Raw genomic sequence first — 13,063 nt, forward strand, 5'->3', positions numbered from 1 at the left:
TTCTACTCCGGCAAATCAGTCTTTAAAATATATGCTCTTGCTCAATTTGTTCTGTAATCGAGTAAGGCTAGGCTACTGGAGAAAATTTATGTTCGTTAGTGCCTTTACGGTAAAATATTTTTCAACTAATGGATAATTTTGGTCTGTAGGCCTGCCGGTGTGTTTCGACATTGCGATGTGGCTCACTCTGGCTAAAGATCTAATGATCATATGGCTCTGTTATAAGAACTGCGCCTAAGCATTCAGGTTTGCGAACGAAAAAATGGCAAGACCAAGAAAATAGTTCAACTCTCGAGGTTTACGCTTGACTACTTCGGCGACAGCAGTTCAGGTCGCTGTCGGTTTTCAAAATCTCTAGCGGTAAGTAATGTAGCCTAAAAAGCAACTTCCAAGAAGGCTTTACGATACCAGTTTAAATATTTCTTATTATTAAATAAATTCTTAGGTATGGTACTCATGACCAAGCACAAAGAGAGCTCTTTTTTTCCATAAAAACATGGTCTCGAGAAACAGATTACATTTAGAATATGCGCAGCCGACCATTTATTGTTCTCTGAAACTCCAGGGAACCATTGACAAAAGCAAGTTTGCTGGCCATAGGTTTGGTCTACCCTTTAAAACTATGAAAACATTTTTTTATTGAAACAGCATATTCTGGTTACACATTGCCTATATTTCTAAGTTTTAACAACCATATTTCTTTATATTGTCTTATTGGACACTTTAGGGCCAGTAGCGTTGACAAGGAGTACTTTTAAACCAGGCATTTGAAAAAAGCACCGTGTATTCTTTGAACATAACGTTTTTTTCTTAAAAGTGCCTTGATTTGGGGCCCGAGGATTTTACTGGTAGGCTACCGGGCCCAAAATATCTTCTCAACGGCCCTGCTCAGGGTAACGCATGGGATTGAAAGTAGGCTACATCATAAATTGCAAACGTGATAAAATATCACAGCAAGGAAACCGGCTATCAGCTAAATTCTTTTGAATTTTTTAAATCATTTATTAAAACTTTTTTCCATTGAGTGTGGTCAGCTGCACGTGCTGTTCTCAACGCTCAAGTGAGATTGGAAAAAAGATCATCGATAAAATGTGAAGAAACTTTTGTATAGCCTATAAACTAGCCCACTGCTTGATCTACATTTGTTTGATTGGAGGCAAGATTCCCATGATCTTGTGAACTTCTCATGTGATGGTCAATCGCGCATCATAAAATTATCTTGCAAGAGTTTTTTTTTTATATAGGCAAAGGATTTACTAGACAGAAATTTTTATGCAGAAGCCTATCCTGATAATTACTTTTGGCGTCAGCAGCCTTTCCATATGTCCCTACTTCCCATCTACTATAAGACAGCTCAGTTGGTTCGCTCGACTTTGTTCGCGATAAAACCGCAAGATCAAGCAGGGCTGGTTTGACTCGCGAGGTTTGCGATTTAGCAACGCACTTATCAACTGCTCTCTGTTCAGCAGTGGGCTACCTGTGGATAGAATAGCTCATACAGACAACAACACTGCAACAATCGGAAACTTTGTTCTGTTAAACTCAAATCTGATGTCCTACACAGTATAGGCTATCATTGGTCCAAAGCCTTTAGGCCTACAAGTAGATGCAAAACCGCCCGGATTAAGCTGTCAAAGAAGCTTTTTAAATTCGAGGATAGAAATTCCCATATTCAATTAAAAATATTATTGCAAAACATAAATATTCTATGGTCAACACAATCATTTGGCAACATATAGTTTATTGCCAATAGGCTACATGTTCATTGTTTTTGTCTCTTTGCCTTCCTGTGTGCATTATCGAACATGACTTTCATTGTAAATTTAATGGTGTCGCGAGACAGATATTGATCGTTTTCATCCTCATCGTTGCACAAGAAGTCTTCAGCATGATGCAGAAGATCATCTTCTTCAGAAACCAAAACTCTTCCGTTCATCGGTCCTCCTGATCTGATTGTAACCAAAGCTTCCTGTGCTCTGTCTCCTTCCATACCTTGCGAAGCTAAATATTGATCCTGAAAAAACGAAAAGGTAGGCTAAATGAAATAGCCTAGCGTATTTTTGTTACCATTTAGATTTAGTCTAATCTTTGTGAAAGTAGATTATTCGATTTTCTCAATTTAAGGCAAATTCAGGTTCAAGATCAAAGTAGGCTATGATCAGAGACGGGTGTGATCTTGAAAAGCACAATGTGATCTTGAAAATCGTGATCTGATCTTGAAGATCACTTTTTTGTGTGATCTTGAAAATCGGTAAGATCAAGATCATTCGGAAATTTAAGTTGACTTACTAAAAATATAGATTTTTCTAGAACTTTTACTGTACAAACTAGCAAAAACTACAAACATTATGCTACCGCAGCCTGCTGTTAATTATTAAAATTTGCTTTGTTAGCAACCATTAATGAAGAATTTCATGTTTTTAAATTTACAAAAGTGATCTTGATTTTCAAGATCACATTGTTTTGGTGATCTGTTCTTAATCTTCAAGATTATTTCTTCATACAGCAGTGATCTTGGTCTTCAAGGTCACCAAAACTGGCGATTTTGCCCATCTCTGGCTTTGATTGACTAAATCAAAAATTACTGATTAAATGTTGGCTAAATATTCTACAAAACAATCAAAAACATTGTTTGACCAATAAAGTGGTCAGCTAACAGACCAATGAGTAACTATGGTAATTTTTTAATGCCTATAGGCTAAGCTTTTGACCACCAACGTCTTCTGAATAAGCTGTAAGTTACTAGACTACTGTATTCTAGTTAGTGTAGGCTACATAGTTTCGACTTGCGTGAGAATTAATTTGCAATAGCTTGAAGGAAGAGGCAATATGATTTAATCGTGTTCCGCAAAATAAGAGAACTTTCAAGGGGTCTTTGCAGTTGATTTCACTTGCTGGTGTATCGTAATTAAAGAAGCTACCCAATGAATAATCATTGCCGAGTTTCAGATGCACTTCCTGCACTATCTGTAGAGCAAACAACAAATAGATCCGTAAAGCAACAGTAAATATTGTATAGGCCTGTAACCAAGGGCGTAGTCAGAAGAGAGGTGAATGGGGCAATTACCCTCCCAATCCGAAATATTTTGCATAAACATTACGCCTTCTGTTGCAGCACCATTTAGCAGAGATTTATTATAGATTTAAGCCGAAAGTACTCTTAGAATGCGCAATTTTAAAGTATTTTTTCATAAATTTCTGGGAGAAGCCCTCCAAATCCCACTCTGAACGCTTCACTTTCGCCAATTTGCTTCCAACTCACTAACATGTGCAATAGCCTAATACTTATTTTCTTCCCTCTCAAAATTGTTTGCTGGCTACGACCCTGCCTACTGTACAACCACCTTACAGTAGGCTATTTCAAAAGCAGGAAAATATTCTTGTGTTCCTGCTCATAAATGAATAATTTTCCCATTTGACAAAATTAATACTTTGCATGGCCCAATTTTCCAGCTTTTCTTCAACCCGTTATGTCATGTAAAATGCAGCGTTTTTTTTTACCAATTTAAATACGCTTACTTAGGCTAATAAAACAAGCGCTTCTCTTACCGTACGCTTTTCAACGAGAATTAGGCCTATGATATTTAGAACTTAAATGATTTATAATTGTATAGCTTATATGATATTGGAACAACCTCTTCTGATTATTACCAGACCAAGCGGAACTAAAGTTTAGTGATTCGCAGCAGCCACACCATGTCAAAGGTTATGAGACGGTCTCACGGCTTTCCGTCAGAAGAACCTCAAAAATTTATAAAGTTTTGCTATTAATAGCCATTTTTTTAAAGTTTGATTGATTAAGGAAATATTTATACTCAGACCTAGAAAGCTTCTTTGAGAGCTTTACCCTGGCAGTTTCACATGGTCCACTTGTACTTTAAACCACTGACGCAGGCCCGGTCACGGAGATTGACAGAAGTTTCTGTTTGAATGGAAAGCTGTCCAATGCGTTGCTCAAGCGCGCACCTCCAGATTCAAACTAGCGCTGCTCGATCATAAGGTTCCTTGTGCAACTAAGCTATCAGGGCGGAACTGTTGCTAAAATTGTCTGTGGGTAATTTCGCAAAGAGACTTTTTTTTGGGCTGCTGTATTTTAAGTGTGTTGTAAGTTAGTAGTTAAATTTGAAATATTATAACTTACCCAATCGCAAGATTCTACTTTACTTCTAATATGGTTTGCTGAGGTGGAAACTTCAAAAATGATTCTACTGCAATGCTGCAATCTATTAAAAGCCATATTATTTTGCTCTTTCGCTTCCATTATTTCAACCTCCAATTTCTCAACTTCGCTTTTGGCTTCCTCAACGGCTTTGTAGTAGTCTTCCTTCACCTTTTGTTGCTCCATTTTTATTTTTTCTTTGTACATAAATCAAGCGATCAAGTAGATTAAAATTACATAAAGTTACGTGCACAAGGTAGCCTACCGTGTCATTGATTAAGTGATTCACATACTTGACAGAAAATGGTAGACTAATGTGCACTCTACAAAAATATTTCATATAGCCTAAAGCTACGAATAAAAAAAAGTTCATCAAAAGCTTGACAACATTGGTTGAAAATACGAACTAAAATCACTTTTTCCTTCCCTTGTAAAAATGATGTTGATGGTAGCCTACAAAAATTGTGTTTTGCAAATAGATTTTTTCTTTTCTATTTCTTTGTGTAATTTGATTGGCCCCAGTAACATAGCCTAAACTCTAAAGCAAGGATCTTAAACTCAAATTGGTCTGAGGGCCGAATGAATAATCGTAAATTAACCCGAGAGTCGTAGCACACAATAAGAAGTCAATAAACAAAAAACACAGTAAAAAACGCAATAAAAAAGGTAGTAAGAACACACCAAAACTTTAGATCGCAAGAAAAAGTAGGAAGAACAATGACATGGAAAACACTGTACAAACGCAAAAAAATGCACATGAAAAAGAAAAACAAGAAAGAACGTAAACGAAACAAAGCGCGAAAAAACTAAACCCATGAAGAACTGACTTCTGCAAATACCAAGGTTACTATTGCAATAACGATACAATTATAAGTGAATATGCAATGTGATTGTGATGTAACTATGTGAGTTTCTCGCACGTAATAAAATGGCGCGACAGTGGTGCTAAGTCATATGAAGTTTGATGGGCTTTTTCAGATTTTTTGAGCAATTTTAGAGTGAATTTTACCTTTCTCAATTTATATAAAAAGTATGTACTACAATTGTTAATTATTTCAAAGTTTAAAAATGCAACACGGGCCGCGTGTTTTAGACCCTTAGCCAGTGGCGTACGCAACAATTTTTCCAGAAGGGGGGAGGGGCATTCAAAATTTGTTTTGAATCAAAACGAATTGAAAAACATCTATTTGCTAATAATAACCACGAAAAACGCTGCACCAATTAAATATAGATAAGGTTGGGCACCTAAACAAAGATGTAAATAAAAGCACTAAATTTCGACTAACTGGGGTTTTTAAAGCAGAAAATAAAGCCTTGCGTAATTTAAGCCATAATCTCGAGCTTTTGTAGCAACATTTACAACATTTTTTCACTTCAAATAACCAAAAAACATGAAACAAATTGTAATGAGTGGGCCCCTAAACGACCGTGCCCCCGGGATGTATGAGGGGCGGTTAAAGCGGCCCAGCTGCTCAATACCACTCTTGCACAATAACATGTTTGCATTATACACAATCACAACAAAGCTAAAAAAATCAACATTTTTAAAAGAGGAGAGGCATGGCCCAATGGCCCCCCTGCGTACGTTACTGCCCTTGGCTGATGTCTGGAAAGTGACGTGTTATTTCAAAGCTTGCGTCAGTTCTAAGGATTGTTAAACATACAGTACACCGATAATCTGATGAACCTACAAATGAATTTTAAATAGAATGTTAAAAATAAAAACTAACTTTTTTATACTGTAGACCAGACTTGGATCAATTGTAATTGAATGAAATTAATTACACATTTTCATGTAATTGTAATTATAATAATTGAGACTTTTGTTGTTGGGTAATTGTAATATTAAAAAATTGTGGTCCTATTATCCCAATTACAATTGCATTTGGTAAGTCGCACGCATGATATCAGTATTTTTGTTGAGCCGCCAGGTGGGATTCAAAAGTGAATTGTTTTTTGTAATTTTTGTAATTAATATGTGTAATTAATTACATTTAGAAGTGATTGTAATTTAAAAATTTCAAAACAGTGTAATTGTGTTCTCATTAAAATTTTTGATGGGTTAATTTTAATGTAATTGAACTGAAAGTTCTATCTATAATAATAAAACTGGTCAACACAACTTTTCTTGCATGGAGTTTTTCAATGGATTTAGGGTAATTTTGGGGTGCTGAATCCGAATCTGACCTCAGATTTATCCTGTCGCATCAGGTTTGTGAGATATGACAACAGCAAATTGTTACTTTTGTCAAAAGTGGAAGATTTGACGTTGCGTTTATTGCACATACACATTGTGCTTTATCCAGAAATCCCGGCCATGTAGTAGGGGAAGGGAAGGTAATTTGATACACTTTTAACATTTTTGCCTGTTAACTGAAAATTACGTGACACAAACTATTGATTTTAAGCTGAAATGAAAGTCTGATCCCTTAACTTTTTAAAAACATTTTCACTTTTCTATTTTTGTTACTTTTTTTATAATTGAAATTTTAAAAACGTCACTCAATTGTATCAATTTACCTTCTACGGAAGGTAAATTGATACACCCGGAAGGTAATTTGATACAGTAAAACTAATACAGAAATCCCCTTTGACAGCAAAGCAATAAATGAAAATTTAATATGTGGTTGGCGTGCTTGGGTGCAAGGATGACTGTTGAGACCTATGTGTGCGGCGAAGCTTCTGCAGCGGGATGGACATGGGAAGGATGATTGGCTGGAATTCTTATTCAAGGGGGTGCTTTGCGCTTTTCTAATTTTTTGACAGCAGATAGCGTGTAGGCCGACGAAAGCCTATATAATAGTTGTTTCCCAAAGTAGCAGGTCTTGTTAATAAAGAATAACTTATTTAAATCAACTAAATCAATGACAACATTTATTACAGTCACAAAAAATAACTTAATATACTGTATCAATTTACCTTCTCCGCATGTATCAATTTACCTTTTTCAAAAAAAGTTATAAAATTCTGATTTTTGTATGCTTGGATGCACATTGCAGAAAAAACGTGACATGCCCTTGAAGCCTTATCAATCAACTGTCAAATGAGTTTGGTTTCATCTTTCAGGAACTTTTCGTTAAATTTCCAGACGAAAATAAGCATGAGTTAAAATTTTTACGAAAATACTCAAAAAACACACTTTTACAATTTTATGCCATAAAAGCACGAGTTAGCTGCATGGCGAAATTTTTGTAGGCATTATTTTCACAGATCTTCCACCTAATGACAATATTTTTGACTAATATTTTTTGTACATTTCTGTAGAGGTGGTGTATCAAATTACCTTCCGTATCAAATTACCTTCCCTTCCCCTACATAAGTAGCTGAAATACACCCACCAACTATAATTTTGATACCAATTTGTTTTCTAAGCAACATTATTAACCATGCAGTAGTAACAAGCTAAAAGGGAGGCTAAAAGTATAACTGCCCCCCTCCCCCGTCAATGTTTTTCATGAAACAAAGATTTAAACAGGCCTGTGGCAATGCTTGTTCAGTAACCTTATTTAAGCTGTTTTGGCCTGTCTAACACTAACCTTTCGTTATAGCACTGCATATGTTGGTGGTAAACGCAACGCCAAATCTTCTACTTTTGACAAAAGTAGCAATTTGCTGTTATCATATCTCACAAACCTGACGTGATAGGATAAATCCGAGGTCAGATTCGGATTCAGCACTCCAAAGTTACCCTAAATCAGTTCTCAAATCCCATGCAAGAAAAAGAAAATTTTTTTTTTGTTGACCAGTGTAATTGATCCAACTCTGCTGTAGGCTCCGCTACAATTCGTGGGTTGCCTGCAACTACCTTCGTGCAGGCCTGTGAGCTATAATATGTTCAAGGTCACCTGCTGCAAGTTGAATCAACTAAATTGCCTTTCGAAAAGTTTTATTTTTGAAGTATTTAAACTTAAAAAAAAACTTTTTTTTTTAAAACTGTTTTGTTTGCTTTTAAGAAAGTTTAGTTTAGCCTATTAACTACTTTTATGGCTCACCATGTGTTGCCACCAAACTTTTTCTTGTTTCGCTCAGTTTCTTCACCTTTTCACGTAGTTTTTCACCTCTGTAAATGCAAGTTGTCTCATAACTTTATTTAACTAGTTGTAACGCTATTTGAGTAGTTAATAACAAGCCAACTGACAAACAGTAGCAAATCTAAAGGGAACACTTTGTCACGTAGGCTTCCCCGCAGAACGAAAAAAAATTACTGTTGCTATATAAATTACTGTATACTACTGTAGCCTATGCCTTTTACTTCTGTATATTTCTATTTTTGTGTGATTTGAATATGGACATTCTTGTTTGATACAAATAAATAATAATAATAATAATGTTAGCATGTCAATAAAGACTTACAGTATATTCAACTATAAAATTTGTTTGTTTGTTATAAAAATCTACCACATTTAATAGTAAAACATTACTGTATCAATGAGACTTCTGTATGCCTAATTGTTTTTCTGTGACCAAGAGTGAGATTCAAAGCTTTGTCTCGGAAACAGAAATTCTCATGTCATTTTCGCATGCAAGCCGGTTTCGTTTTTTTGCATTAACATTCGCCAAGATAGAAAACGCATGGTCGTATAAATAAGTGGTTACGAATGGCATGAGAACTTCAAGGGCAACTTTTGTAATAACATAACTTTCCATTTGTTGCCACCAAAAAGTTTGAAGATTTGTTGTGCTGAAGTTTCTTTTTAGCATCTCACTTTCTTCAAGCTCGATGATGTCATCCAAGTATGGACTGTTTATAGGCTATCTACTGTTGTTTAAAAAAAAAAAATTGAAAATAGAACTAAATTTTCTTAAACTAAGGATTTTTACCCAGCATGGGTAAATATTACAGCAAGTAAATTTCCTTAAACTAAGGTAATTTCCTTAAAAGTGAGAGCCCTGCTTCTGCCGTTCCATGCAAAAAGCAAACGTAAGGAAATTCATGTTTTGAGAAAATGAAGTTTTTCTTTCCGATTGTTTTTACAATGTTACGCAATTTTTTTTTCTTTCTGTGTTGCATGCAGGTGGCATCATTACATCACGCGTCAAACAGACAGATGTTTATTTACCATCATGTAAGCCGCAATCAAGTTTCGGCTGGACAATATTTTCTAAAAATATTCGCTGATAGGCTATACTATTCAGTAGACCGTGTGTTAATGTTTCAGAGGACGTTCGCACCGAACCCCTGAAACAGCTTCGTCGAACCCCAGGGGTTCGATCGAACCCTCGTTAAGAACCACTGTCCTAAACAAAACAAAACAATGAAATAATACACAAACTGCAAATGCACAAACAACGAACAACAACAACGAAATCGGAACGAAATAACAACGAAAAACAACGAAATAATACACAAACTGCAAATGCACAAAATCTCACTAAATAGGCTATCTACTGTTACAAGTTTACAGACAATGGTACGGTAGTGTTACAAGTTAGAAGAACTGAAAGTATTCAGAACGATAAAAATAATCAGATGACATGGCAGCCATCAAAACTAGATAACAGCATACATAGAATTATTATAATGAAGACGGTAATTTGATAAACGATGGCAATCGGACCTCATCAGGGAGGCAACAATAAAGTTAGACGATACTTCGCATCTTCCAACAAAAGAAAAAACATATTGCCGAAGTAATGCATCAAATGTTATATTGTTGCACAAGACTTGATGTTCACGTACGCTATAGTGTTTAGGCAAATTGTGTATAATTCTAAATACATTATTGAAGGCAACACGCAGGCGATTAATGTCACGTTGATGATAATTTTCCCACAGATGACATGCATACATTGGAGTACAATATGAACGGAATAGAACATTTTTAATATCACTGGAGCACTTGTAAAATTTTGATTTTAATTTGTTGGCAGAACAGTAGATTGATTGCACTTGTCGATTTATATCCTTGTCGTCACACATTGCCGTGTCAAGAAAAACACCCAAATATTTGACACTGTCTACGAATTTGATCTCACTTCCATTGAGCCGTACAATTGGATTCAAATTTAACTTTAAGTGATTGGTTTGGAAGTCAGGGATATCTAGAGAAGGGGATACGAAGGCTCGCAATGATTGCCTTATTCTCATGACACTACCAGGGTGGTAGTTTGTAGTGCTTTAAACATGTGGTTCTTTTTAAAATCGTAGAAAGTTTTGTAGTACAGCTGGTACAATGAGCTACAGAAGACAGTTAGCAAATGTTACGTGGAGCATATTTAAAGTTCAATTGTTTATAAAGACAGTTGAAAAGTTACCAGTAAGCTGTTTTTTTAACAAAGCCTTTGCGGTAGGCTAGATGTAAAGCAAGTATATGGGTAGTTGAATTAACAAGCAATCATGAGCCTGCTGTGAATATCCAGGCCATAGCGCAATGCAAGTTATCATAACAAGATTTATTAAACTATACTATCGGTGCCAATTATCATTTTACGATAAACACAGATTATTTATGATAAACAAAAGCCTTTCTATTGTCAGACGTAATAAAAGCCTTCGTATCCCCTTCTTTAGATATCCCTGTTGGAAGTACATAGCAAATGACTTTTTGCAGTTAAAAATGACATCGTTAGAAAGCGCATAATCTTCACACACATTCAAGATACTCTGCAGACCATGAACACTTGGAGAAATACAACAAATATCATCAGCAAATATGAGATGATTGACAAGTGTATTACCTATGTAACAGCCTGCCTTGGTTTTGCTTAACACAGTCGATAGATCATCCATATACACGGCAAATAAGTAAGGACTGAGGACACCACCCTGTTTGACACCATTGCTGAAGTACAAAAAGTACAACATGCTCAAATAGTTTAGAAATAACAGTAGCAAGAGCAATGGGTCTGAAGTTTGCAATGTCTCTTACGTCACCAGATTTGTTTCAATGGGAACTAATTCAGTTTTAAGACAAGCATTTGGCACATACCCATGAACGATGAACAAGGCACATATTAAAAAATGATGAAAGATATACACTGATACTGGAATCTGCATAAGCAATGTGCTCAAAAGATAATTTATCACAACCAACAGAGCAATTTAATGGCAATATATGAAGCAAAGAAGAAATTGTGTCAGCAGAGGTCAGAAATTGACTAGTATTGTGATAGCCATGTAGGCTAGGCTATATCATTTAAGTGAGATGAAACAAATTTTTCATTGCCAACTTTTTTACCAGTCGAGTTTAGCAATTGATTAAAGTGAGTGACACATCCACATGTTCAAAATGTCTTTACTTCCAACCAGGGCTGCGATTTTTTCTTTCTTGTCGAACGACCAAAAATTCTGCGTTCGTTTGTCGAATAGTAATATGACGTCATAAGAGTCAGATTATACGCGTATTACCACACAAGTTGTGTGGTATCAGAGTCACTAAGTTTTTAATCGCACGCTGGTTGAGTGATTGCAAAGGAGTATCAAGCGCTAAGTTATGTACCTACCAGACACGTATATTATTTGTTTTGCTCCATGGAGAACTGTTGTAAACGCGAAACTGAGGATCGCAAAAGAAAAAATCCCTTAGGCTATACACCTAGCGTAGTAGCCTACTGTGAGAATTTTTCCTTTGGCATCTCATGGCCACCTAAAGATATGGCCTGATTTGTCACATTTTGCATAAATTTCCAGATTTTTCTAACTTTGGGCGAACGTTTAAATATATTTTTTTTTAAATTAGATTTTTACGCTTTCTTTATTCTTTTCCCCAGATGACACGACAGGTTTTAACATTCTTACATGTTGAAAAACAAAGAAAATTTGATTTTGTAGATTTTAATCAGACTGTTAATTTTCAATAACAGTCTGATTTTGCGTTTTTCAACTTCCTTTTTCTCATTTGCTACTGCTTCCCCAAGGCAACAAAAAAGTTTTTTGTCATTAGGAAACCCCAAAAAGTAAAAACATCTCAAAAATTGTCAGTCAAGCACTAGCAGTAGCTGTAATCAAAATCTGCAAAATGTGACAAATCAGGCCGCATATCCAGGTGGCCATGGGCATCTCTTTAGTCTCGCTTGGTACGTAAATGGTTAGGCACGTACCCGCACGCAAACACAGTTAGGAGCGAAATATGCAAGTTACCAAGAAACACAGCGAAGATATAGCGAAAAATGAACTGCAGATAAAAGAAAACGCAACAATACTACGATAATACAAAACAATGGCGTAATGTTACAGCGTTTAAGGTGTGCCGAGATGGCAAACAAGCCCCTTCGTACAACATTGCAACTTTAGACCGAAACCCAGATCTTTCAATTGTTGGTGGTACTTCAACATGAGAGGTTGTTTCAACTTCCTGATGAGCTTGAACATCTAGTGAAGCCGTGCTATCGCCAGGGCCTGACCTTGTATTTGCAGATGGTAGCTCACCGACCGAACTGCTTGTGCAAACTCAGAAACGTCATCACTGTCTCGTCGAGAAAAGAATGTAGGCTATCGATGCGTTGTTTCTTGTGCACTTGAACGGGTTTATCTATAAAATTTTATTGTTGAAAAGTGAAAACGTAATAGGCGCATTTTACTAAGCATGCTTTTGCTTACCACTATTAAATTAAACATGTTCAAAATTGAGAATGCTTTGCTACTAAACGCTATTAGCCGGAAGTTTACCTGAATGATAAGTTCCAAAGTGACGTGGCAATGCTTCTCTCGGTAGCTCCTTCGAACAGATCCCGCACTTCACTCGCTGTTTGCTGAACCTTAACCGCTTCTCGGTAAGACCGACCGAAGCTTTTGCAATCCGTGTTGTCGGAGGATTCTTTCGCTTTTTAGTCATTATAGGATACTGACTAACTGAAGACTATCCTATCTGTAGTTGGGCAAAGCTATGCTGTTCTTACAACTTGCCTATTACCTTGCCTTGTCCACTCCCAGTGACTACCTACTATTCTTCTAGAAGCAAACTC

The 13,063-nt window shown here is 36.1% G+C and overlaps 1 protein-coding gene across 2 annotated transcripts in view; it reads right to left on the reverse strand.

Annotated features, from left to right (window-relative positions):
- Positions 1 to 1,613: 1,613 nt before the first annotated feature.
- Positions 1,614 to 13,063, reverse strand: part of LOC145777560 (uncharacterized) — a 30,047-nt gene continuing 18,597 nt past the window's right edge. The window contains exons 8-11 of one of the 2 annotated variants that reach the window (XM_082588974.1): positions 8,152 to 8,219; positions 4,142 to 4,356; positions 2,791 to 2,967; positions 1,614 to 2,014 (exon numbers count right to left, since the gene is read on the reverse strand). In XM_082588974.1, coding sequence (XP_082445100.1) covers positions 1,763 to 2,014; positions 2,791 to 2,967; positions 4,142 to 4,356; positions 8,152 to 8,219 — 712 coding nt within the window. In that variant the 3' untranslated portion in view covers positions 1,614 to 1,762. The remainder of the gene's footprint in view (positions 2,015 to 2,790; positions 2,968 to 4,141; positions 4,357 to 8,151; positions 8,220 to 13,063) is intronic. The other variant, XM_082588975.1, reaches the window with a different exon arrangement.

Source organism: Aplidium turbinatum, chromosome 9 (genome assembly GCF_918807975.1).
Source record: "Aplidium turbinatum chromosome 9, kaAplTurb1.1, whole genome shotgun sequence".
Classification (NCBI taxonomy): Eukaryota; Metazoa; Chordata; class Ascidiacea; order Aplousobranchia; family Polyclinidae; genus Aplidium; species Aplidium turbinatum.